The sequence below is a fragment of the Diorhabda sublineata genome, chromosome 3 (genome assembly GCF_026230105.1).
Source record: "Diorhabda sublineata isolate icDioSubl1.1 chromosome 3, icDioSubl1.1, whole genome shotgun sequence".
NCBI classification, from domain to species: domain Eukaryota; kingdom Metazoa; phylum Arthropoda; class Insecta; order Coleoptera; family Chrysomelidae; genus Diorhabda; species Diorhabda sublineata.
Genome location: NC_079476.1, coordinates 2,881,624 through 2,907,700, shown reverse-complemented (window position 1 = coordinate 2,907,700; position 26,077 = coordinate 2,881,624). Strand labels below are relative to the sequence as shown.

The 26,077-nt window shown below is 34.5% G+C and overlaps 1 protein-coding gene across 3 annotated transcripts in view; it reads left to right on the top strand.

Annotated features, from left to right (window-relative positions):
- Window positions 1-26,077, top strand: part of LOC130441231 (guanine nucleotide-binding protein G(o) subunit alpha) — a 112,994-nt gene that overhangs the window by 64,799 nt on the left and 22,118 nt on the right. For all 3 annotated transcript variants that reach the window (XM_056774814.1, XM_056774812.1, XM_056774813.1), the window contains one exon: window positions 25,998-26,040. In XM_056774814.1, the coding sequence (XP_056630792.1) occupies window positions 25,998-26,040 (43 nt within the window). The remainder of the gene's footprint in view (window positions 1-25,997; window positions 26,041-26,077) is intronic.

Here is a 26,077-nt window from a genome sequence, read left to right as displayed (position 1 = left end):
AGTTCTCTGAAAAAGAAGAAATTGGAAAAGAACTGTCACTCCTCTAGCACCGAATTTGATTAACTAATTGAAGCTGAATGTTCTCATAAGAGATTGGATTTACCCAAAGAAAACGCTGAGGTGTTAAGTTCCAGATATAGAATCAGTGGTATCTGCTTAAAACGGGAGTTTAAATATATCGTGTATCATAAACGTCACAGTTTATATGTTGATTGAGAGCTTAATGTTGAAACTGGGCTACCAATCACATAAGCGAATGTTGTTTTTGCTTGACCAATATCAGGCTTTTCGAGGAAATCGAAAAATATGAATGTAACAAAAACAATTCTTCATTCAGAGAAAGTTCTCCACTTTATGACGTTGCGGAAAGTTTTAGCAGTTAGTTCTGTAAAAGAAGAAATTGGAAAAGAACTTACAGCACCTGTCAATCCCCAAGCACCGCATTTGATTAAATAATCGAAGCTGAATTATCTCATAAGAAATTTGGATTTTCCCAAAGAAAACGCTGTTTGATGTTGAAACTGGGTTATAAACATAGGTCAAACGAATGTAGACTCTTCATGGATCCCTCAAAGCTAAGTCTAAAGGCTGTTCTGCTCCACAACGGGTATAAATTTCAATTACTAACTTTAGCTTCCGAAAATATGGCAACACTGATGCGAATGGCCAAAATAGAATTAAACAGCGAACGAAGCTGTTACTGTAACTTTTATACATCAAATTAAGGCTAATCAAACATTTCGCAAAAGCAATCGACAAAGTTGGAACTGGTTTCAAATTTCCTTCTTCGCGTTGACGAAAAGAGCGCAACGTCAGGATTAAATAAATTTAAACTAAATTAAAATGAACCTACGAACCCATGAAAATCATTTGAAATATACTGAATTGTTTGAAGAAAACAAATAATCTGTATTAGTATAAAATTGCTGGCTTGTCTTTATTTACGTAAATTGTATTTAGCCCCGAGGTCGTTGTGCAAGAGGGAAGGAAAACATTAATAATCAATCGCCTCCAAAATGGAGCAAAAGAGAAATCCACATCGTCTCTACTCACTTTATTATGCCGCGGAAAAGTTTGTATTGATCGGAAGAACAGAGACGGATTCAGCCGTAACTTATTATCGAGGCATTCAAATTCGCCCACCCTCGGAAAGATCGTTGCTATGGCAACGAGATATATAAAGTAACACCCGGAATATGAGGAAATTTGACTGATTTATGTAAAATTAGGTTATTTTGGAAGCTGATATAATCAAAATCGTTTTCCGTTTATTAGTTTTCAAAATAGTAGTAATTCATATCGGATAATTTTCACCTTCAAGCCCACTGTTCTTCTAAATTGTTGAATCTACGAACGACTAATCAGGTGTTAATACTGAGTTAATTGAGCATCAGAAATGATCTCTTTGTAGCTTTTAATTATTTATGAAGTCCTGTATTAAGACTAACCTTAGACTTAGGCCCATTTCGCACCAAGCCAGTCTAGTCCGTTCGCGTCCAGTCAAGTCGGAGCTTTTGAATTGGAAATATTAACTTACCATTAGAACAAAGAGAATGTGTAAATCTGCTTTCATACTAAGGTCCATTTCGCTCCAAGCTAGTCCAGTCCAATTGCGTCTAGTCAAGTTTTATTCAGTCAAGTCACGTCACGTCTGGGTCAGTCAGTGTTGTGAAGAATTTGTGACAAGATGGATGCTCTTCTGTAAGCCATAATTTCACTCCGATTATACAGAAGAAGGGAGATGAAGAAAATACGAAATTTCTGTTGGGTTCATCCCGTACATTTGAAAAGCTATAGAAACTGATGTACAATTAACGAAAAACTCAATTAAAAGTGCTTGTGTATTACACAATTTTGTCCGAAAAGTTCAAGAGGACAAGTGACAAGATTCTGGTAACCGAGTTTTTGAAACCAAATTCAATCGATCTTCAACTTCAATCCTTGAGACCTACAAGTACAATTAACAGAGTATTTCATGTCACCAGAAGGTTCTGTACCATGGCAAAACGATAAATGTTTTGTAGACACATCTGTACCTCTTTTTCACGAAAATATCCTTAATAAAAACCTAGTTACTTACCAATTTTTTCGCTTGCACTAATGCAATTGGTGCTTCTATATCCATTTTCTCCTTGCAACTGTCCCGACTGATTGATTCTTAAAATTTTCAACCGGCTGAGTCGCAATAAGTCTTGGCAAGTCTAGACGCATTGGGACTTGACGGGACGCGCTTAGTATGAAACCAGATTCACGCATTCTCTTTGTTTTTATGGTAAGTTAATATTTCCAATTAAAAAGCGTCCGACTTGAGGACTAGACTAGCTTGGTACGAAATGGGCCTTAGTAAGGTTCGAACTGCTATTAGCTATTGGTGGAATAGCTAATAGCTACCATCGGATTTGATTAACCAATTGAAGCTGAATTATCTCTTAAGAGATTTGGATTTTCCTAAAGAAAACGCTGCTTGATGTTGAAACTGAGTTATGAGCATAGGTCAAACGAATGTAGACTCTTCATGGATCCCTCAAAGCTAAGTCTAAAGGCTATACTGTCGCCCTGATTTATTACAGATATACGATGTACTTCCTATTCAATAAAATTGTTTATTCCCTTTTTAATGAATTTTATTTATGCTTTTACATTGTGATAAGTGATAAGTGAGGATAATATTTTATTAATACGGCAGCCATTTTGATAGATTATCATTGAGTACGGAGCTATTTGAGATAAACATTTGACTCAGACGGAAACGTTTTTTGGTCCACATTATTTGATCTAACATTAATTTGAATTTACAAAATGATTAAAAAAATCCCAAGGTCCTATTACCGATAATTAAGCGAGTGCGTCTCGGCACGCTCTCCGTCAGTGGTAAAGGGATCAGTTCACCTGTGTAGCGGGTAGCCTAACTACGTGATTTACCTTGTAACTATTTCGTTGTTGGTTCCAAAACCGAGAAATTAAACTAACAATAAAAGTGTAATATACGTTAGACATTTAATTCGTTCCGAACTTTTTTCCTGATCATATCTTTGTAATCTAAGTTTTGGTACTGCTCGTTTCTCTGATTATACAGAACGGGATACCGGTTTTAGTCACGACATCATTGCCAATTTAGGAGAAAATAAACATACACTGTAAAAACGCGTGCTGCAGTGGTTAAAAGTATAGACTTCACGAATGCATGAACGGACACGTGTCGCAAAAATGTGAAATACGTTGTTCAAAGTCCAGTATCCAGTCCAATCGGAAAAATTATTAAAAAAATCGATAAATGTTTCTATCTCATGATATGAAATGACCTGACTAAAGTGAATTCGATAGAAATTTCATTCTTTTGCAGAAAATATTTACGCAAACCAAATTTTTGACTAGGAGAGTAAGTAAAGCCTTTTATAAAGTGTGTGATGAGGGAGAAACATGATTTTTTTGTTCGTTTTAATGTCTACTTTAAGACTATCTTTCTTTGAGGGCTCAGAAATGGCCGGAAATATCCAGTAAATCAGCTTAAATCCATTGACAGTTCCTGGGCTATTATTTTTACATAATCTAGTTGACAATAACTTTTTAAGATCAGTGAAATTACGGAATTGAATGTTTATATTTGAATTATTATGATTATATCTATATCGTTGGCTTTTTTCGCAAATGCCGTTTTTTTTTCATCAAAGCTATATCTACGTTTATAACTCGCTAAAATCGCGCTGTGCGGAATAATAAGCGTTGGTTTTTGGGTTTCACGGGCTCAACAAGTCTAGAATAATTGATGGCAAACGATTGTAGGGAATTAGAATAAATGGTGATGTCCTGTCAGAATTTCTCTAATGGATTTATTTATCAAGGGGTGTAGAAATTAGCCCTGCGAGACGATTTAAATTAATACGGGCGGAATGCAGTATATTTCATAGGTTTTTTTTCATAGTTTTGAATGTGTATTAATTAAAAGTCTGTGATTATACCTTGAGGTATAGAAATAGTAGAAAACATAACCAAGATATTGATTTAAAAAAATCCGTTTTCGAAAAACTGAAATTCATATTTGATAAAACCTTTCTATAAATATGAACTCTGGCCAAAAAAAAAATACTGATGACTACAAGACACGCAATGTTCGACAGAGAGTATACCGATGGCCACCAATTACGTCAATATCCGGAAAAAAAAATTACAATGACAGGCAATCGACAGAATAAAGTTGAGGTCAGATGGATATGTGGCGAGAAACACCACCACAACAAATACAAATACATCGAAGACCAAGAAAATCTTCGAGGAATGCGTAATTAGCATTTTCATGTACAAGTATCATCTGAAATCAGAAAGCTTTGAACAAACAGGCATGGAAATAACTTGAGGAAACTAAGAAGATGAGAATAAGACGAATTCCAAAATAATGGAAAATTATATTTTATCAAAGTTAATCAAAGAATCATCTCATTTACAAAATATAACTTGGAAATAGTTCAGACATCCTTGTCTTTACCATAAGAATAAAACCTGAGCACTCCATTATAGTTTACGGCTCGTATGTAGCGGGAATTGGACAGATTGTCTTTATCTGACAAGTTGGTTCCGATATTTCAAACTTACTATCCCTATCTATAACCAAATATTGATGCTCTTATATTAGTACACACCTGTTTGTTTTTTTATGTTTAGATTAATGAGGTGCAGGAGGGATCCTTCAAAAGGTACTCCCTTGGATGAACCTCCTACCTGCCAGGCGAGTTATGTGGGATTCTTACCGCACTAAACCTTCCCTAACACCTCTGACCCTGCTGCTGGAACTGTGGTTCCCCGGCGACACTCTTTGTAAATACTACTTCGCCGGGGCGTTCTTATATGATGTTACTGTTACTCTTCGTACGTGGTGCAGAGGTCCTTGATGATGGTCTCCGTATACTCCGCTACCTTGTTCCATGCTGCTTGGCTCTTCAGCATGTGCTGCACTATATTTTCTGGACTGATGGTGTGGTCCAGGTTCCTCTCTAGTTCCTCCCGTGTCTCTTCATAAGAGGGGCTCTGGTAGAACACGTGCTCCGCATCCTCGGTCGCATCGCCGCAATGATGACAGTTTGGGGAGTCACTTCTCTTGAATCTGTGTAGGTATGCCCGGAGGCACCCATGTCCAGTCAAGAGCTGGGTGATGTAGTACCCGACTTCCCCGTGCTGCCGATTGACCCATTTGATGATATCTGGGATAAGTCGATGTGTCCACCGACCTTTCGTTGAGCAGTCCCATCTCTCTTGCCAGAGACGAAAACTCTCAGGCCTCTCCTCGTCGCAGAGGACCTTCCTCTTCCTTCTTCTTCCTATGTTGCCGTTGTCGTTCTCCTGCCAAGATGTCAATAGGCGGGTATGATTCAACGACATTGACCGCGTCGTGTGATACCGTTCGGTATGCTGACGCCACTCTGATCGCTGAGAGCCGCTGGACTGATGACATTGTCTTTTTTGCCCACACTGGTGCTCCATACAGCAGGACGGAGCTGACTACAGTTGCCAGTAGTCATCTCCGGGTTTGCCTGGGGCCTCCGATGTTGAGCATAATCCGTGATAGCGCGCCCTGGATTGCTGACGCTAGCTATATGCATTTTAGTCGGGCATCCAAGACTACTCCAAGATACCTAATATTGGGTTCCGACTGGATGTCGAGGTCGCCTACTCTAATGTTGATGATCTCCATTTTCTTCCGGCTGCTCACGAGAAGTGCCTCCGTCTTGTGCTCCGCCAAAGACAGGTCAGCTGAACGTATCCACTGTCTTATCCTCTTGATGGTTTTAGAGAATGCTGCTTGTAGCTCCTCCAGATGTTTCGCCACGAGTACGACCGCCATGTCGTCGGCGAAAGCAACGAGTGTTGTGTTCTCTGGTAATTCTAGGTGGAGAAGACCGTCGTATATCACGTTCCACAAGAGTGGCCCCAGGCAGAACCCTGAGGTTCTTTTATTCTGGATGAGACTGCTCCTTCGGTATTTAAAGAAAAATATTGGATAGGAGAATTTAAACGAGGCTGTACACCATGTGAAGACCTGCATTGCAGTGGTCGACAAAATAATATGAAGACTCCAGAATTGTTGAAGAAAATCCACGAAGCGATACTGGATGATCGTCGATTGGAAGTGCGTGAGCTAGAAGACATAATAGGCATTTCAAAAAGTGCAGTACATCGCATATTAATTACAAATTTGGACATGAGAAAGCTGTGCGCAAGATGGGTGCTGCATGTTGTTTCGTGCAATGTACCAGCTCACCCAAAAACTGGCACGATGGTAAAAGATTTTCCAATAATGAAGAAGCTATTTTGAGGAGCTTGACGATTGAATATCGCTAGGAATAGGGTGTGGAGCATACAAGCAACATTTTGTTGAGCAAGGTACTTCTTACAGATGAGTGCAATCACTAATTAATTTACCTGTTTGAACGTAGTTGTTAGGTAATAATGACAAGTAAAGTAGGCAATTGTAGTGTTGCATATTTTACAAATCAGGTCTTTTCGGAAAGTATGATCGGGTTAACTTGAACATGAACTGAATGTTTGGAAACTCATCCGGATCAGTTTGGAAACTCGGATCAAGTTGATCGTCGTAGACTGGCGGGTAAATGGGATCAGCTGACGGATTGTTTTATGTGTCCATGGTTTTTTGAATTTTTTATTCTCATGAGGAGCTTCATTGAGAGTTTACTGAAGATTAATGTTTTCATACTTTTCAGTATTTCAACTTATTAGTAGTAAGATAATGTTTTACATTTGTAACTTTAATCGAAAATTGAAGGCAACGGTTGGAAACTGTGATCTGAATCTCGTTCTAGTTTAGGATTTGCAATCAGCTGATACGGTTAAAGTTTCCGAAAAGTTTGTTCTGGCAAAATTAAAGAAAAAAGTTATTATATATGTAATTATAAACTCAACCTTTACAATTTTTGAGAGAATTGCCTACTTAAATTATGTTTAGAAGTTTAGGTTGACACGTCGGTGTAGGACGCGATCTTAGTTTAGATCTTAAACTATAATCAGTCACTATAATCTTCATTTACTGATCATATGCACTGAACAATATAAAAAAACGCCCCCTAAGTTCAATCCAACAATTATTTATTTTTCTTAATCTATAATCTGCTCCCACACTTTCAGTTTGGAAGTATAAAGGAAGCTTGAAAGTAAGTAGTATTCCATAACCAATTGAAACAATGTCTAGAATTTTTTACAATATTTTTAAAAATAAACTTCTCAGAATTTGTTGCGCTAACAAAAATAGAAGAAATACTGCACAATTCGATATCTAGTAATAATTACATGTTAGAATAATACTAATTTAAATAAATATCATGTACCGATACTGTTTTTTAATTACCTTATTTACAAATTTCTATTTACCTGAATGCTTAGAATTTGTATTATGTTGAAATATTGTTTTATATGGAATATATCGATGGTATTTTTTTATTACAGTCGTTTTTTAACACTAAAACGACGTTTAGTGCCTGAAAATATTAGGGTTATAATCCGCTGAAACAACGTTTTTCATCCCCATTTTATTATCATAGTACGCCAAGCTTTGGAGCATTTTCAAGGCATGGCATTAACTGGATTGTGCGATCGTATTAAGAGTATCTTTTTGGCAACACTATTTTTGACACATAATGCGCGAATCGTGTCTTGTGACATTGTCAAAATTGTTTAGTTTGGTCTAAAATGTAATCATGAATTTTACTATCAAAATTCATGCTCGGTTAAGAGAATGCATCGCGCACTTCTTCCAATTTATGGGCCTACTGATGGAACTATTCGGAAGCTTGTAATTAAATTTCGAACCCAGTTTACACTATTGGACATTAAACCACTAACACGCAAACGTACAGTGAAATGTCGATTCGCCGCCGTTCGCAGTAATTGGGCCTCTGTTAGTCCATGACGTGGAAAATTTTGCGAAAGAATTTGGGTGTAAAACCTTGTGAGATACGGCTGGTGTAGGAATTGAAACCACACGATCTCCCACAACATCTAATGTTGGGTGTAAGGGCGCTGGAAAAGTTGGAGGGAGATCCATTATTTTATCGAGAAATTGTGTTCAGCGACGAAGCTCATTTCTGGTTGAATGGATACATCAACAAGCAAAATTGCCGCATATGGAGTGAAAACCAGCCAGAAGCATTGCAAGAGCTACCAATTCATCCTGAAAAAGTCTCTGTTTGATGTGGATTATGGGCCTGTGACATCATCTTCAAAAGCGACGATGGCCGGAACGTTACTGTAAATGGTAAGCGCTACCTTGTGATGATTGACGATTTTTTTCGCTCAAAATGGAAGAATTGGACATGCCTGAGATGTGGTATCAACAAGACGGTGCCACATCCAACACGGCATGCGAAACAATGGCCAAATTGAGAGCCGCCTTCGGTGAACAGTTCATCTCACGTTTGGGGCCCGTCAATTGACCGCCTGGATCGTGTGTTTTAATGCGTTTGGACTATTTCTTGTGTTAAGGTTATTATCTACAGGTATACACCAGCAAAGATTGACGTACTGGAAGCCAATATTGAAGCATTTATTCGAGAAATACCGGCCGATATGTTGGAGAGAGTGTGCCAAAATTTGACCTTGCGCAAAGGCTATCTAAATCGGAGCCGCGGCCAATATTTGCATGAAATCATCTTCAAACATTTAATTATACTGTTCGTTCTATCGATTCCAATAAAGACTTTATCAATTTCATCAAATTTTTTATGCTTTTTTTGCAAAATCAAATATAGATTATCATAAAAGAAAATGCTAGAATTTTCATATGCACCAATGAGATCTGTAACATTATTTTATGAAAAATTGCGACACAAAGTTTGCATTGCATTTTCTGTGGAAAGCCTTCATGCATCACTATAAATCTGATCATGATTTCAAAAAAGACGTTATGTACAAATAGTCATTCAAAATCTTTAGACACAGAAAGGACGTCGCTTATTGGAATTGGGTTTTAGTCAATTTCAGTTCAAAGCAAGCTGATTAAAAGTCTCAAAGTCCACGAAACCTTAGAACATCCCCAAGCCCGTAAAATCTACCCATGAAGTATCCGAAGGTACCCCGTGGGGAAAAGAATTGGTTGTGGTCAAATATTCTGAGACTTGGCACAATTGTAGTTCAAAGCATTCCCGAAAAGTCCAAGTATACCAAGAGAGGAGGAGTTTCAGTCAGTTTTTTTGAAATTCGACACAATGATACTGTGAATCCCAAAACCCCCAAACCATCAGGGTAGTTACCCCTGATAATTCCAAGGGTACCACAAGAGATGGGCTTCTGCCAGTTTTCCTGAAACTTGGTTCAATGATAGTTTGAAGCCATCTGATTAAAATCTCAATGAATACGAAACCCTAAAACTCCTCAAACCCTGAAACTACTTCTGAAAAATCCAATGGTACCATAAGAGGAGAAGCTACAGTCAGTTTTTTTGAAATTTGGCAAAATGATACTGTGAAGCAAAACGATAAAAATCTCATGGGATACGAAACCTCAAAATTCCCCAAATCATGAAACTACTTCTGAAAAGTCCAAGGGTACCATAAGAGGAAGGGCTTCGGTTAGTTTTTCTGAAACTTTGCACAATGATAGTCTGAAGCAAGCTGATTAAAATCTCAATGGGTACGAAACCCTGAAACTGCTTCTAAAAAGTCCAAGGGTACTACAAGAGGAGGAGCTTCGGTAAATTTTTCTGAAATTGGCTGTTCTGCTAACTATAGAAAAAAATTTGGTCTGCGGAAAATTTCGTGATATGGCACTTAATTAACTATTAATTAGTATTTAGTTTTCCGCTTATTTTTTGTTATGTGTTGGTGATGTACAGAATTGACTCTGTTCCGCCTTCAGTATTGTGTAAAAATAATTGGATCCATTTCAAACTATAAAATTTAAGAGATAATTAAAACATTATCTCTGGGTATCTCGTATAAACGGCGAGAAAACATTTTTTACTGCTTAACAGTCATCAGTTGTATGCTCCCAATTTACACAATAGATATTTCCTCCTACCAATAACAAGTCAAACTTGTCCCTAATCCATTAATGTAATTAGTGGACCTCGCCCACTTGATGATATTTTTACTTCGTGTGTTATTGATTAAAAAAATGTAGTAGTAGAAAATAGTTATCTGATGTTAATTTTCATTTCATATATTACAGTCTAAGAGCTCTTGCCAGACGATCTAAAGGTTAGAGTGGATTTTTGTCAAACCTTATAAGGATAGCCCTCGATCCAAAATTTTTAAATTGTATCATTTTTTTTCACTCAAAAACTTTGTTGTGTTTTGAAGTGTTTTTGCTTCATCACTTTAATATGAAGAAAAATGTTGCGGAAAGTCATAGTATTTTGGTGAAAGCTTATGGTGAATATGCTCTAGCTGAGCAAACGTGCCAAAAGTGGTTTGTACGATTTAAAAGTGGTGATTTTGGCTTGGAAGACGATGAACGTCCTGGAAAGCCAAAAAAGTTTGAAGATGAAGAACTGGAAGCATCACTCGATGAAGATTGTTGCCAAACACAAAAAGAACTCGCAGAATCTTTGGGTGCCACCCAGGCAGCCATTTCAAAATGTTTAAAGGCAGCTGGATATATTCAAAAGCAAGGAAATTGGGTTCCACATGAACTCAAGACGAGAGACGTCGAAAGGCGACAGAAGGAAATCATTTTTGCATCGGATGGTTACTGGTGATGAAAAATGGATCCATTACGACAACCACCAGCGCAAAAAATCATATGTGAAATCCGGCCAACCAGCCAATTCAACGGCAAAGCCGAATATCCATGGCGCGAAGGTAATGGTGGGATCAGAAAGGTGGGCTGTATTATGACCTGCTAAATCCGGGTGAAACTATCAATGGAGAACGCTATCGGACACAATTAATCCGTTTGAAGAGAGCAGTAGCCGAAAAACGCCCGGAGTATGCAACCAGACACGAGAGACAATAATTTTCCATCATGACAACGCTCGGCCGCACGTTGCTACTCCGGCTAAGAATTATTTGGAAAACAGTGGATGGGAAGTTTTCCATCACCCGCCTTATAGTCCAGACCTTGCCCCTTCTGACCACCATTTGTTCCGGTCGGTGCAGAACGCCCTCACTGGGAGGATGGGGTCCACAAATTACGAGAAAGATGGGAAAAGGTCATAGCTTCGGATGGGCAAAACTTTGAATAATACCGTACACGTTTTTCTTAAATAAATATCTAAATTTTGATAAAAAAAAATAGGAAAATAGAAATTGCAAGTGAGATACTTTGAAATAGGTTTACTGAACAACGTTAATTTGATTTATCAGAGTAGTAAAAGGGGAAACGTGAATATTTCCCTCTAAAGGAAGTTTCTCTGTTACGTATTTCCTTTGATGCAAACAAACATTTTTAAAACCCTTTTTATATTACAGTAAATGTATACAATGAGGTTGTATCGTTAGGCTACACAACTCTACATACGTTTAAACGTCAGAAATAATTTCTATAACATTAAAGTTTAAAAATCTAATTACGCCTTATAAAGGGTGCTTCAAAAAAAGATGATCCCGTCTCTAGAATAGACAGAAAATTGTGTTTGCTCAGTAAAAAAATTTTCGCAACAAAAATAAATTATTGGCGGTTTTGTCGCAACTACTGGCAACATTGAATTGAAATATCCAATGAATTCGTTCTTATTTCTGACTCTCATAGAGGGCGCTAGTTATACGGTTAGTAGTATTGATCAGAACATTTTTAATAATAGGAGATTTATTAGGCATAGCGTGGAAAGAAAGTTGATTAATATAATTTTTATTTACCATAAATCTATTAGTATTGTTATGATTTTATGTTTTCACGAGTACGAATCTGTTTTCGATAGAACATTCTAAAAATTCTTATTGACATATTACGAGTACAATCGGTTCTAAAATACGATGTAGATATCCGGAACATATTCTGTCACCAGATTCATGCGTAGTTTGTGCGTTCGCTGTGCTAATAAAACATCTTCAGGATTCAAAATACTGTGTTCGTGGGGTACAGTTTTCTAATTCCGAACGTATTCTGAATACGTTCAATGGAAGAATTTTTAATCTGGCGCATGTGCAATTCATCCTTTTTGTGATATTTACCACAAAATAACCTCTAATCTATTTACAAAACAACTTTATCCCCTTCAAAATACTCTCCATTACAAGTAATACATTTGTCCCAGCGGTGCTTCCACTGTTCGAAACATTGTTTGAACTCATCTTTAAAGATGGCTGCAAGCTCCTGTCTCTTTCTTTTCTTCATGTCTTCAATGTTTTCAAATTGCCGTCCTTTCATGCCCATTTTTATGCGTGGAAACAAGAAAAAGTCGCAGGGAGCCAGGTCAGGCGAGTAAGGTGCGTGGTGCACCGGAACCATGTTATTTTTAACCAAAAACTGACTAACAGTGATGGCTGAGTGTGCAGGTGCTTTGTCATGGTGGAAGTTCTTAAATTCTTTCAACATTTTCGTCGATTCGGGTAGTTGATGGACGTCCAGAGCGAGGTTTGTCATCAATCGACATATCGCCATTTTTAAATCGAGAAAACCACTCATACACTTGAGTTTTCCGCATAGCATCATCTTTGTATGCAGTTTTCAACATTAAAACAGTTTCAGCAGCGTTTTTACTGAGTAGAAAACAAAATTTCACCGCACGTTGTTTACTTAAATTTGCCTCGTAAAAAAACGAAGCAGTAGTGAAACAGCACTAGCAAAAACGATCACTAGTGACGAACAGAACGTGACAGGTCAACGGCCTGCGCAGCACTGAACTGGCGATGAGTTGCATTAGGCAAGCCCTAGCGGCAGAAATCAGTACTACAAAAGCTCCTCCCATGGCAATGATATTCCGGTTACTTTTGGGTACCCCCTCGTATGTGGTTTTCTAAATAATTGTATTTAAAAAATGTGGTAGTTGACTTTATACTCACAAATATGAATAATAAACCCAGTTAATTACAAACATTTTATTCTCCTAGCTAATTTTGAACATATTCTGAACAAAGCGTGCACATTTGAAACGTCCAAAAAATATTCAGAATAAATTAGGAATGTGTCCAAGTTATCTACTGCGAACGAAGCCATAGAATTAGCTTTAATTTAAAATGCACCAGTAATAAATTTCGTACTTTCAAGATAATAATCATTTCTAGATTTCAAGTTTTTCGTTTGAGTTTATATTTGCATCGTTTAAGTTTAATTACCTCGTAGATAAAAATACTTGATAAAGTGGTTAGTTCCTCTTTCCGAAGCATCCTAAATATAAAAGCAGCATACACTTTATGTTTGGAGTGGTGATAAGGCTCGATAATACGACACTCGAATGAGGCAAATTATCGGATGTATTGATTTTTGGGTATAAAAATAAAATATATTATGTATACATCATTGATACGCAAAACAAAGAATAATAAACTGATCGACAATTTATTCGTTATGATTGACTGTTACTTGATATGTTTTTATAGTTCATTTTATTTTATTTTTTTAAATATACAAGGTGATCAACATTAAATGACAATAGACGTCAATTGGCTTCAATCGACATCAATTCTCGTCATTTGAGATCGCTTTTCATCCATTTTTTGTTATATATACAAGGTGATCAACATTAAATGACAATAGACGTCAATTGGCTTCAATCGAAATCAATTCTTGTCATTTGAGATCGCTTTTCATTTATTTTTTGGTATATATACAAGGTGATCAACATTAAATGACAATAGACGTCAATTGGCTTCAATCGAAATCAATTCTTGTCATTTGAGATCGCTTTTCATTTATTTTTTGGTATATATACAAGGTGATCAACATTCAATGACAATAGACGTCAATTGGCTTCAATCGAAATCAATTCTTGTCATTTGAGATCTCTTTTCATTTATTTTTTGTTATATATACAAGGTGATCAACATTAAATGACAATAGACGTCAATTGGCCTCAATCGACATCAATTCTTGTCATTTGAGATCGCTTTTCATTTATTTTTTGGTATATATCTACAAGGTGATCAACATTAAATGACAATAGACGTCAATTGGCTTCAATCGAAATCAATTCTTGTCATTTGAGATCGCTTTTCATTTATTTTTTGGTATATATACAAGGTGATCAACATTAAATGACAATAGACGTCAATTGGCTTCAATCGACATCAATTCTCGTCATTTGAGATCGCTTTTCATCCATTTTTTGTTATATATACAAGGTGATCAACATTAAATGACAATAGACGTCAATTAGCTTCAATCGACATCAATTCTTGTCATTTGAGATCGCTTTTCATTTATTTATTGGTATATATACAAGGTGATCAACATTCAATGACAATAGACGTCAATTGGCTTCAATCGAAATCAATTCTTGTCATTTGAGATCGCTTTTCATTTATTTTTTGGTATATATACAAGGTGATCAACATTAAATGACAATAGACGTTAATTGGCTTCAATCGACATCAATTCTTGTCATTTGAGATCGCTTTTCATCCGTTTTTTGGTATATATACAAGGTGATCAACATTAAATGACAATAGACGTCAATTGGCTTCAATCGACATCAATTCTCGTCATTTGAGATCGCTTTTCATCCATTTTTTGTTATATATACAAGGTGATCAACATTAAATGACAATAGACGTCAATTAGCTTCAATCGACATCAATTCTTGTCATTTGAGATCGCTTTTCATTTATTTTTTGGTATATATACAAGGTGATCAACATTCAATGACAATAGACGTCAATTGGCTTCAATCGAAATCAATTCTTGTCATTTGAGATCGCTTTTCATTTATTTTTTGGTATATATACAAGGTGATCAACATTAAATGACAATAGACGTTAATTGGCTTCAATGGCCATTAATTCTTGTCATTTGAGATAGTTTTTCATTTATTTTTTGTTATATATACAAGGTGATCAACATTAAATGACAATAGACGTCAATTGGCCTCAATCGACATCAATTCTTGTCATTTGAGATCGCTTTTCATTTATTTTTTGGTATATATACAAGGTGATCAACATTAAATGACAATAGACGTTAATTGGCTTCAATCGACATCAATTCTCGTCATTTGAGATCGCTTTTCATCCATTTTTTGTTATATATACAAGGTGATCAACATTAAATGACAATAGACGTCAATTAGCTTCAATCGACATCAATTCTCGTCATTTGAGATCGCTTTTTCATCCGTTTTTTGGTATATATACAAGGTGATCAACATTAAATGACAATAGACGTCAATTGGCTTCAATCGACATCAATTCTCGTCATTTGAGATCGTTTTTCATTTATTTTTTGGTATATATACAAGGTGATCAACATTAAATGACAATAGACGTCAATTGGCTTCAATCGACATCAATTCTCGTCATTTGAGATCGCTTTTCATTTATTTTTTGATATATATACAAGGTGATCAACATTAAATGACAATAGACGTCAATTGGCTTCAATGGCCATTAATTCTTTTCATTTGAGATCGCTTTTCATTTATTTTTTGGTATATATACAAGGTGATCAACATTAAATGACAATAGACGTCAATTGGCTTCAATCGACATCAATTCTTGTCATTTGAGATCGCTTTTCATCCGTTTTTTGGTATATATACAAGGTGATCAACATTAAATGACAATAGACGTCAATTGGCCTCAATCGACATCAATTCTTGTCATTTGAGATCGCTTTTCATTCATTTTTTGTTATATATAAAAGGTGATCAACATTAAATGACAATAGACGTCAATTGGCTTCAATCGACATCAATTCTTGTCATTTGAGATCGCTTTTCATCCGTTTTTTGGTATATATACAAGGTGATCAACATTAAATGACAATAGACGTCAATTGGCTTCAATCGACATCAATTCTCGTCATTTGAGATCGCTTTTCATTCATTTTTTGTTATATATACAAGGTGATCAACATTAAATGACAATAGACGTCAATTGGCTTCAATCGACATCAATTCTCGTCATTTGAGATCGCTTTTCATTCATTTTTTGTTATATATACAAGGTGATCAACATTAAATGACAATAGACGTCAATTGGCTTCAATCGACATCAATTCTTGTCATTTGAGATCGCTTTTCATCCGTTTTTTGGTATATATACAAGGTGATCAACATTAAATGACAATAGACGTCAATTGGCTTCAATCGAAATCAATTCTTGTCATTTGAGATCGCTTTTCATTTATTTTTTGGTATATATACAAGGTGATCAACATTCAATGACAATAGACGTCAATTGGCTTCAATCGAAATCAATTCTTGTCATTTGAGATCGCTTTTCATTTATTTTTTGTTATATATACAAGGTGATCAACATTAAATGACAATAGACGTCAATTGGCCTCAATCGACATCAATTCTTGTCATTTGAGATCGCTTTTCATTTATTTTTTGGTATATATACAAGGTGATCAACATTAAATGACAATAGACGTTAATTGGCTTCAATCGACATCAATTCTTGTCATTTGAGATCGCTTTTCATCCGTTTTTTGGTATATATACAAGGTGATCAACATTAAATGACAATAGACGTCAATTGGCTTCAATCGAATTCAATTCTTGTCATTTGAGATCGCTTTTCATTTATTTTTTGGTATATATACAAGGTGATCAACATTCAATGACAATAGACGTCAATTGGCCTCAATCGACATCAATTCTTGTCATTTGAGATCGCTTTTCATTTATTTTTTGGTATATATACAAGGTGATCAACATTAAATGACAATAGACGTCAATTGGCCTCAATCGACATCAATTCTTGTCATTTGAGATCGCTTTTCATTTATTTTTTGGTATATATACAAGGTGATCAACATTAAATGACAATAGACGTTAATTGGCTTCAATCGACATCAATTCTTGTCATTTGAGATCGCTTTTCATCCGTTTTTTGGTATATATACAAGGTGATCAACATTAAATGACAATAGACGTCAATTGGCTTCAATCGAAATCAATTCTTGTCATTTGAGATCGCTTTTCATTTATTTTTTGGTATATATACAAGGTGATCAACATTCAATGACAATAGACGTCAATTGGCCTCAATCGACATCAATTCTTGTCATTTGAGATCGCTTTTCATTTATTTTTTGGTATATATACAAGGTGATCAACATTAAATGACAATAGACGTCAATTGGCCTCAATCGACATCAATTCTTGTCATTTGAGATCGCTTTTCATTTATTTTTTGGTATATATACAAGGTGATCAACATTAAATGACAATAGACGTCAATTGGCCTCAATCGACATCAATTCTTGTCATTTGAGATCGCTTTTCATTTATTTTTTGGTATATATACAAGGTGATCAACATTAAATGACAATAGACGTTAATTGGCTTCAATCGACATCAATTCTTGTCATTTGAGATCGCTTTTCATCCGTTTTTTGGTATATATACAAGGTGATCAACATTAAATGACAATAGACGTTAATTGGCTTCAATCGACATCAATTCTTGTCATTTGAGATCGCTTTTCATCCGTTTTTTGGTATATATACAAGGTGATCAACATTAAATGACAATAGACGTTAATTGGCTTCAATCGACATCAATTCTTGTCATTTGAGATCGCTTTTCATCCGTTTTTTGGTATATCTACAAGGTGATCAACATTAAATGACAATAGACGTCAATTGGCTTCAATCGAAATCAATTCTTGTCATTTGAGATCGCTTTTCATTTATTTTTTGGTATATATACAAGGTGATCAACATTAAATGACAATAGACGTTAATTGGCTTCAATCGACATCAATTCTTGTCATTTGAGATCGCTTTTCATCCGTTTTTTGGTATATATACAAGGTGATCAACATTAAATGACAATAGACGTCAATTGGCTTCAATCGACATCAATTCTCGTCATTTGAGAACGCTTTTCATCCATTTTTTGTTATATATACAAGGTGATCAACATTAAATGACAATAGACGTCAATTAGCTTCAATCGACATCAATTCTTGTCATTTGAGATCGCTTTTCATTTATTTTTTGGTATATATACAAGGTGATCAACATTCAATGACAATAGACGTCAATTGGCTTCAATCGAAATCAATTCTTGTCATTTGAGATCGCTTTTCATTTATTTTTTGGTATATATACAAGGTGATCAACATTAAATGACAATAGACGTTAATTGGCTTCAATCGACATCAATTCTTGTCATTTGAGATCGCTTTTCATCCGTTTTTTTGGTATATATACAAGGTGATCAACATTAAATGACAATAGACGTCAATTAGCTTCAATCGACATCAATTCTTGTCATTTGAGATCGCTTTTCATCCGTTTTTTGGTATATCTACAAGGTGATCAACATTAAATGACAATAGACGTCAATTGGCTTCAATCGAAATCAATTCTTGTCATTTGAGATCGCTTTTCATTTATTTTTTGGTATATATACAAGGTGATCAACATTAAATGACAATAGACGTTAATTGGCTTCAATCGACATCAATTCTTGTCATTTGAGATCGCTTTTCATCCGTTTTTTGGTATATATACAAGGTGATCAACATTAAATGACAATAGACGTCAATTGGCTTCAATCGACATCAATTCTCGTCATTTGAGAACGCTTTTCATCCATTTTTTGTTATATATACAAGGTGATCAACATTAAATGACAATAGACGTCAATTAGCTTCAATCGACATCAATTCTTGTCATTTGAGATCGCTTTTCATTTATTTTTTGGTATATATACAAGGTGATCAACATTCAATGACAATAGACGTCAATTGGCTTCAATCGAAATCAATTCTTGTCATTTGAGATCGCTTTTCATTTATTTTTTGGTATATATACAAGGTGATCAACATTAAATGACAATAGACGTTAATTGGCTTCAATGGCCATTAATTCTTGTCATTTGAGATAGTTTTTCATTTATTTTTTGTTATATATACAAGGTGATCAACATTAAATGACAATAGACGTCAATTGGCCTCAATCGACATCAATTCTTGTCATTTGAGATCGCTTTTCATTTATTTTTTGGTATATATACAAGGTGATCAACATTAAATGACAATAGACGTTAATTGGCTTCAATCGACATCAATTCTCGTCATTTGAGATCGCTTTTCATCCATTTTTTGTTATATATACAAGGTGATCAACATTAAATGACAATAGACGTCAATTAGCTTCAATCGACATCAATTCTCGTCATTTGAGATCGCTTTTCATCCGTTTTTTGGTATATATACAAGGTGATCAACATTAAATGACAATAGACGTCAATTGGCTTCAATCGACATCAATTCTCGTCATTTGAGATCGTTTTTCATTTATTTTTTGGTATATATACAAGGTGATCAACATTAAATGACAATAGACGTCAATTGGCTTCAATCGACATCAATTCTCGTCATTTGAGATCGCTTTTCATTTATTTTTTGATATATATACAAGGTGATCAACATTAAATGACAATAGACGTCAATTGGCTTCAATGGCCATTAATTCTTGTCATTTGAGATCGCTTTTCATTTATTTTTTGGTATATATACAAGGTGATCAACATTAAATGACAATAGACGTCAATTGGCTTCAATCGACATCAATTCTTGTCATTTGAGATCGCTTTTCATCCGTTTTTTTGGTATATATACAAGGTGATCAACATTAAATGACAATAGACGTCAATTGGCCTCAATCGACATCAATTCTTGTCATTTGAGATCGCTTTTCATTCATTTTTTGTTATATATAAAAGGTGATCAACATTAAATGACAATAGACGTCAATTGGCTTCAATCGACATCAATTCTTGTCATTTGAGATCGCTTTTCATCCGTTTTTTGGTATATATACAAGGTGATCAACATTAAATGACAATAGACGTCAATTGGCTTCAATCGACATCAATTCTCGTCATTTGAGATCGCTTTTCATTCATTTTTTGTTATATATACAAGGTGATCAACATTAAATGACAATAGACGTCAATTGGCTTCAATCGACATCAATTCTCGTCATTTGAGATCGCTTTTCATTCATTTTTTGTTATATATACAAGGTGATCAACATTAAATGACAATAGACGTCAATTGGCTTCAATCGACATCAATTCTTGTCATTTGAGATCGCTTTTCATCCGTTTTTTGGTATATATACAAGGTGATCAACATTAAATGACAATAGACGTCAATTGGCTTCAATCGAAATCAATTCTTGTCATTTGAGATCGCTTTTCATTTATTTTTTGGTATATATACAAGGTGATCAACATTCAATGACAATAGACGTCAATTGGCTTCAATCGAAATCAATTCTTGTCATTTGAGATCGCTTTTCATTTATTTTTTGTTATATATACAAGGTGATCAACATTAAATGACAATAGACGTCAATTGGCCTCAATCGACATCAATTCTTGTCATTTGAGATCGCTTTTCATTTATTTTTTGGTATATATACAAGGTGATCAACATTAAATGACAATAGACGTTAATTGGCTTCAATCGACATCAATTCTTGTCATTTGAGATCGCTTTTCATCCGTTTTTTGGTATATATACAAGGTGATCAACATTAAATGACAATAGACGTCAATTGGCTTCAATCGAAATCAATTCTTGTCATTTGAGATCGCTTTTCATTTATTTTTTGGTATATATACAAGGTGATCAACATTCAATGACAATAGACGTCAATTGGCCTCAATCGACATCAATTCTTGTCATTTGAGATCGCTTTTCATTTATTTTTTGGTATATATACAAGGTGATCAACATTAAATGACAATAGACGTCAATTGGCCTCAATCGACATCAATTCTTGTCATTTGAGATCGCTTTTCATTTATTTTTTGGTATATATCTACAAGGTGATCAACATTAAATGACAATAGACGTCAATTGTCTTCAATCGAAATCAATTCTTGTCATTTGAGATCGCTTTTCATTTATTTTTTGGTATATATACAAGGTGATCAACATTAAATGACAATAGACGTTAATTGGCTTCAATCGACATCAATTCTTGTCATTTGAGATCGCTTTTCATCCGTTTTTTGGTATATATACAAGGTGATCAACATTAAATGACAATAGACGTCAATTGGCTTCAATCGACATCAATTCTCGTCATTTGAGAACGCTTTTCATCCATTTTTTGTTATATATACAAGGTGATCAACATTAAATGACAATAGACGTCAATTAGCTTCAATCGACATCAATTCTTGTCATTTGAGATCGCTTTTCATTTATTTTTTGGTATATATACAAGGTGATCAACATTCAATGACAATAGACGTCAATTGGCTTCAATCGAAATCAATTCTTGTCATTTGAGATCGCTTTTCATTTATTTTTTGGTATATATACAAGGTGATCAACATTAAATGACAATAGACGTTAATTGGCTTCAATCGACATCAATTCTTGTCATTTGAGATCGCTTTTCATCCGTTTTTTGGTATATATACAAGGTGATCAACATTAAATGACAATAGACGTCAATTGGCTTCAATCGACATCAATTCTCGTCATTTGAGATCGCTTTTCATCCATTTTTTGTCATATATACAAGGTGATCAACATTAAATGACAATAGACGTCAATTGGCTTCAATCGACATCAATTCTCGTCATTTGAGATCGCTTTTCATCCATTTTTTGTCATATATACAAGGTGATCAACATTAAATGACAATAGACGTCAATTGGCTTCAATCGACATCAATTCTCGTCATTTGAGATCGCTTTTCATTTATTTTTTGGTATATATACAAGGTGATCAACATTAAATGACAATAGACGTCAATTGGCTTCAATCGACATCAATTCTCGTCATTTGAGATCGCTTTTCATCCATTTTTTGTCATATATACAAGGTGATCAACATTCAATGACAATAGACGTCAATTGGCTTCAATCGACATCAATTCTCGTCATTTGAGATCGCTTTTCATTTATTTTTTGGTATATATACAAGGTGATCAACATTAAATGACAATAGACGTCAATTGGCTTCAATCGACATCAATTCTCGTCATTTGAGATCGCTTTTCATCCATTTTTTGTCATATATACAAGGTGATCAACATTAAATGACAATAGACGTCAATTGGCTTCAATCGACATCAATTCTCGTCATTTGAGATCGCTTTTCATTTATTTTTTGGTATATATACAAGGTGATCAACATTAAATGACAATAGACGTCAATTGGCTTCAATCGACATCAATTCTCGTCATTTGAGATCGCTTTTCATCCATTTTTTGTCATATATACAAGGTGATCAACATTCAATGACAATAGACGTCAATTGGCTTCAATCGACATCAATTCTAGTCATTTGAGATCGCTTTTCATCCATTTTTTGTCATATATACAAGGTGATCAACATTAAATGACAATAGACGTCAATTGGCTTCAATCGACATCAATTCTTGTCATTTGAGATCGCTTTTCATTTATTTTTTGGTATATATACAAGGTGATCAACATTCAATGACAATAGACGTCAATTGGCCTCAATCGACATCAATTCTTGTCATTTGAGATCGCTTTTCATTTATTTTTTGGTATATATCTACAAGGTGATCAACATTAAATGACAATAGACGTCAATTAGCTTCAATCGACATCAATTCTTGTCATTTGAGATCGCTTTTCATTTATTTTTTGGTATATATACAAGGTGATCAACATTCAATGACAATAGACGTCAATTGGCCTCAATCGACATCAATTCTTGTCATTTGAGATCGCTTTTCATTTATTTTTTGGTATATATACAAGGTGATCAACATTAAATGACAATAGACGTTAATTGGCTTCAATCGACATCAATTCTCGTCATTTGAGATCGCTTTTCATCCATTTTTTGTTATATATACAAGGTGATCAACATTAAATGACAATAGACGTCAATTAGCTTCAATCGACATCAATTCTTGTCATTTGAGATCGCTTTTCATTTATTTTTTGGTATATATACAAGGTGATCAACATTCAATGACAATAGACGTCAATTAGCTTCAATCGACATCAATTCTTGTCATTTGAGATCGCTTTTCATTTATTTTTTGGTATATATACAAGGTGATCAACATTAAATGACAATAGATGTCAATTGGCTTCAATCGACATCAATTCTTGTCATTTGAGATCGCTTTTCATCCGTTTTTTGGTATATATACAAGGTGATCAACATTAAATGACAATAGACGTCAATTGGCTTCAATCGACATCAATTCTCGTCATTTGAGATCGCTTTTCATTCATTTTTTGTTATATATACAAGGTGATCAACATTAAATGACAATAGACGTCAATTGGCTTCAATCGACATCAATTCTCGTCATTTGAGATCGCTTTTCATCCATTTTTTGTTATATATACAAGGTGATCAACATTAAATGACAATAGACGTCAATTAGCTTCAATAGACATCAATTCTTGTCATTTGAGATCGCTTTTCATCCGTTTTTTGGTATATATACAAGGTGATCAACATTAAATGACAATAGACGTCAATTGGCTTCAATCAACATCAATTCTCGTCATTTGAGATCGTTTTTCATTTATTTTTTGGTATATATACAAGGTGATCAACATTAAATGACAATAGACGTCAATTGGCTTCAATCGACATCAATTCTCGTCATTTGAGATCGCTTTTCATTTATTTTTTGGTATATATACAAGGTGATCAACATTAAATGACAATAGACGTCAATTGGCTTCAATGGCCATTAATTCTTGTCATTTGAGATCGCTTTTCATTTATTTTTTGGTATATATACAAGGTGATCGATATTAAATGACAATAGATGTCAATTGGCTTCAATTGACATCAATTCTTGTCATTTGGGATCGTTTTTCATTTCATAAACCAACTATTATGAGAATTGTCTTGAAATTCGATTAGGATATATTATTCTAAAAGCAAAGTTTTATCATTAAAAAATACATAGCAGCCTTTTTTATTAACGACCGCTTGACACAATGCAATAATAACGTACAAGAAATTGCTTGCAAGTCTCTGAAAACATTAAAAGTAAATAAATTCCTAACCTCAAATTTTTACTAACATTTTCTACATAGCTGATCTGTTATGTCAAAAGTAACTAGATTGCAACTTGCATGCAATAGAAACGGCACAAAACCGATAATGTCAAGATCTTGCATGGAACAATCAGATGAACTTCATCATGCATGATGTCAAGCGGCCTTAAATAACATCATCATTGACGTCGTTGAATCTGTAAAATTCTAAGGGCTTGTTTTGAATAATTCATTGAAAGGGAAGTTACATATTGCTGACTGAAAAATTTCCAGTTTCCAAAAATCTGAACTTAACCACATCCTCAACAGTCTACTAAAGAGATATCTAGTCGGACTAAGCAGCAGGGCTCACTGCAGGGACTTCTTTAAAAGATTAAAAATTCTGACTCTTGCTATTTTTCTATGTAATTTTAGATTTTGTGACAATTTGACGTAGATACAAGGTCTAATAGAGAGTACAGAGTACAGAAATCAGTATTTTAAATATGTTTGAGAGTGTCTGAAATGAGAACATGACGAACAGCCAGAAAATGCTTCATAGGTTGCTACTTAAGCTTTGAGATATGGCAACACTGATGTGAATATCAAATTTGACATTGCCAGTATAAAGTTTGACATTTTTACTTAGAACCTATCCTTATACGAGTGCTGAAACATTTATCTTGGTCAAATGACTCATCCTTTATAACGCATATTATCATTCTGGAATATTATCAGTTTTGATTACATAACTTGAGAATGACATATTAACATTTATGTAAATTAAGAACATAAACATGCTTATACTTTGATAGCATGGCTATCCACGACCTTTACATACCTACTCCGTGTTTAGAAATAGTTGCGGGCTCAATATTTTACAATGCAAAAAATGCACAATCACTTGCCAATTGAAATCAAAGCGACATCATCTTTACCCGCATTGCACAATAATTTGAAGGCATATTTACTGGAAAGTGCCTTCTACTCTCTGTATATACTAATTATTACCCATAATTTGGTTACTAATTGTGGTTTTATTCTGTATATTGAAATTTTATTTTATTTGCATATTTATTTATTTATTTACATGTTTGATTTTTAGTTTCTACAAGCTTTTGTCTTTTTCATTTTCAATAAGCAAAAGTGTACGAAAACGTAGTCGATCTAGTCTGAAAGTCAATACCTCACAACTGATCATCCTCTCACTTTTATTCAAAATGAAGAAATGAGGGTGAGGGAATGACAAAACAAATCATAACCTGAAAATATCTCGTAACATAACCTTTCGTTATTAGCTAGCTTTACGCTAAGCTTCCTACCTCTAAAAACATACTTAATTACATCACTGTGATAATATGGTTGAATAAATTTTAATTTTTGAAAAATTACAATGATATTTTCTTAAAACAATTACTCTAACAAACCTGAACTCAACTCGCCATTCCGAACAAGAAACCGTACTACCAACTGTCAAAAACTAATGTTCAAATATAAACCGACTTAACGACTGTTGGCAATACTGTGAGGAAATGATTTTTTTTCCATGAGACAAATATTGAGGTTACATTAGAGAACTATTTAGTGACGTATGATCCTAAATTCAGAGAAATTTTGAATGTTTCTTGTTTTAACAATAGACAATCATAGTTCCGAACAGATTTTTTGAAAACTTGTTAATAAAAACTGTAAACAATGTTCTAATCTGGATACTGGGACTTTCAGAGTACTATGTATTTTTTATTCCTCAAAAATGCCCGTACAATCTCAAAGTTATTACCAACATATTTAGCCTTTAGCTCTTTCGGAAAAAATAAACGTCTCAAGTCGGTTAGGTTCATTATAAAATCTGCTAGGACAGGAGTTTCAAGATTTCATAAGAATTTCCCATACGTTAATTTGCAAATTATGCTTTAATCCAATTTTTTGTTACAGGTGCTGGAGAATCGGGGAAGAGTACAATAGTAAAACAAATGAAGTAAGCATTTTTTGAATTGAAAATTAACTATTGTAGG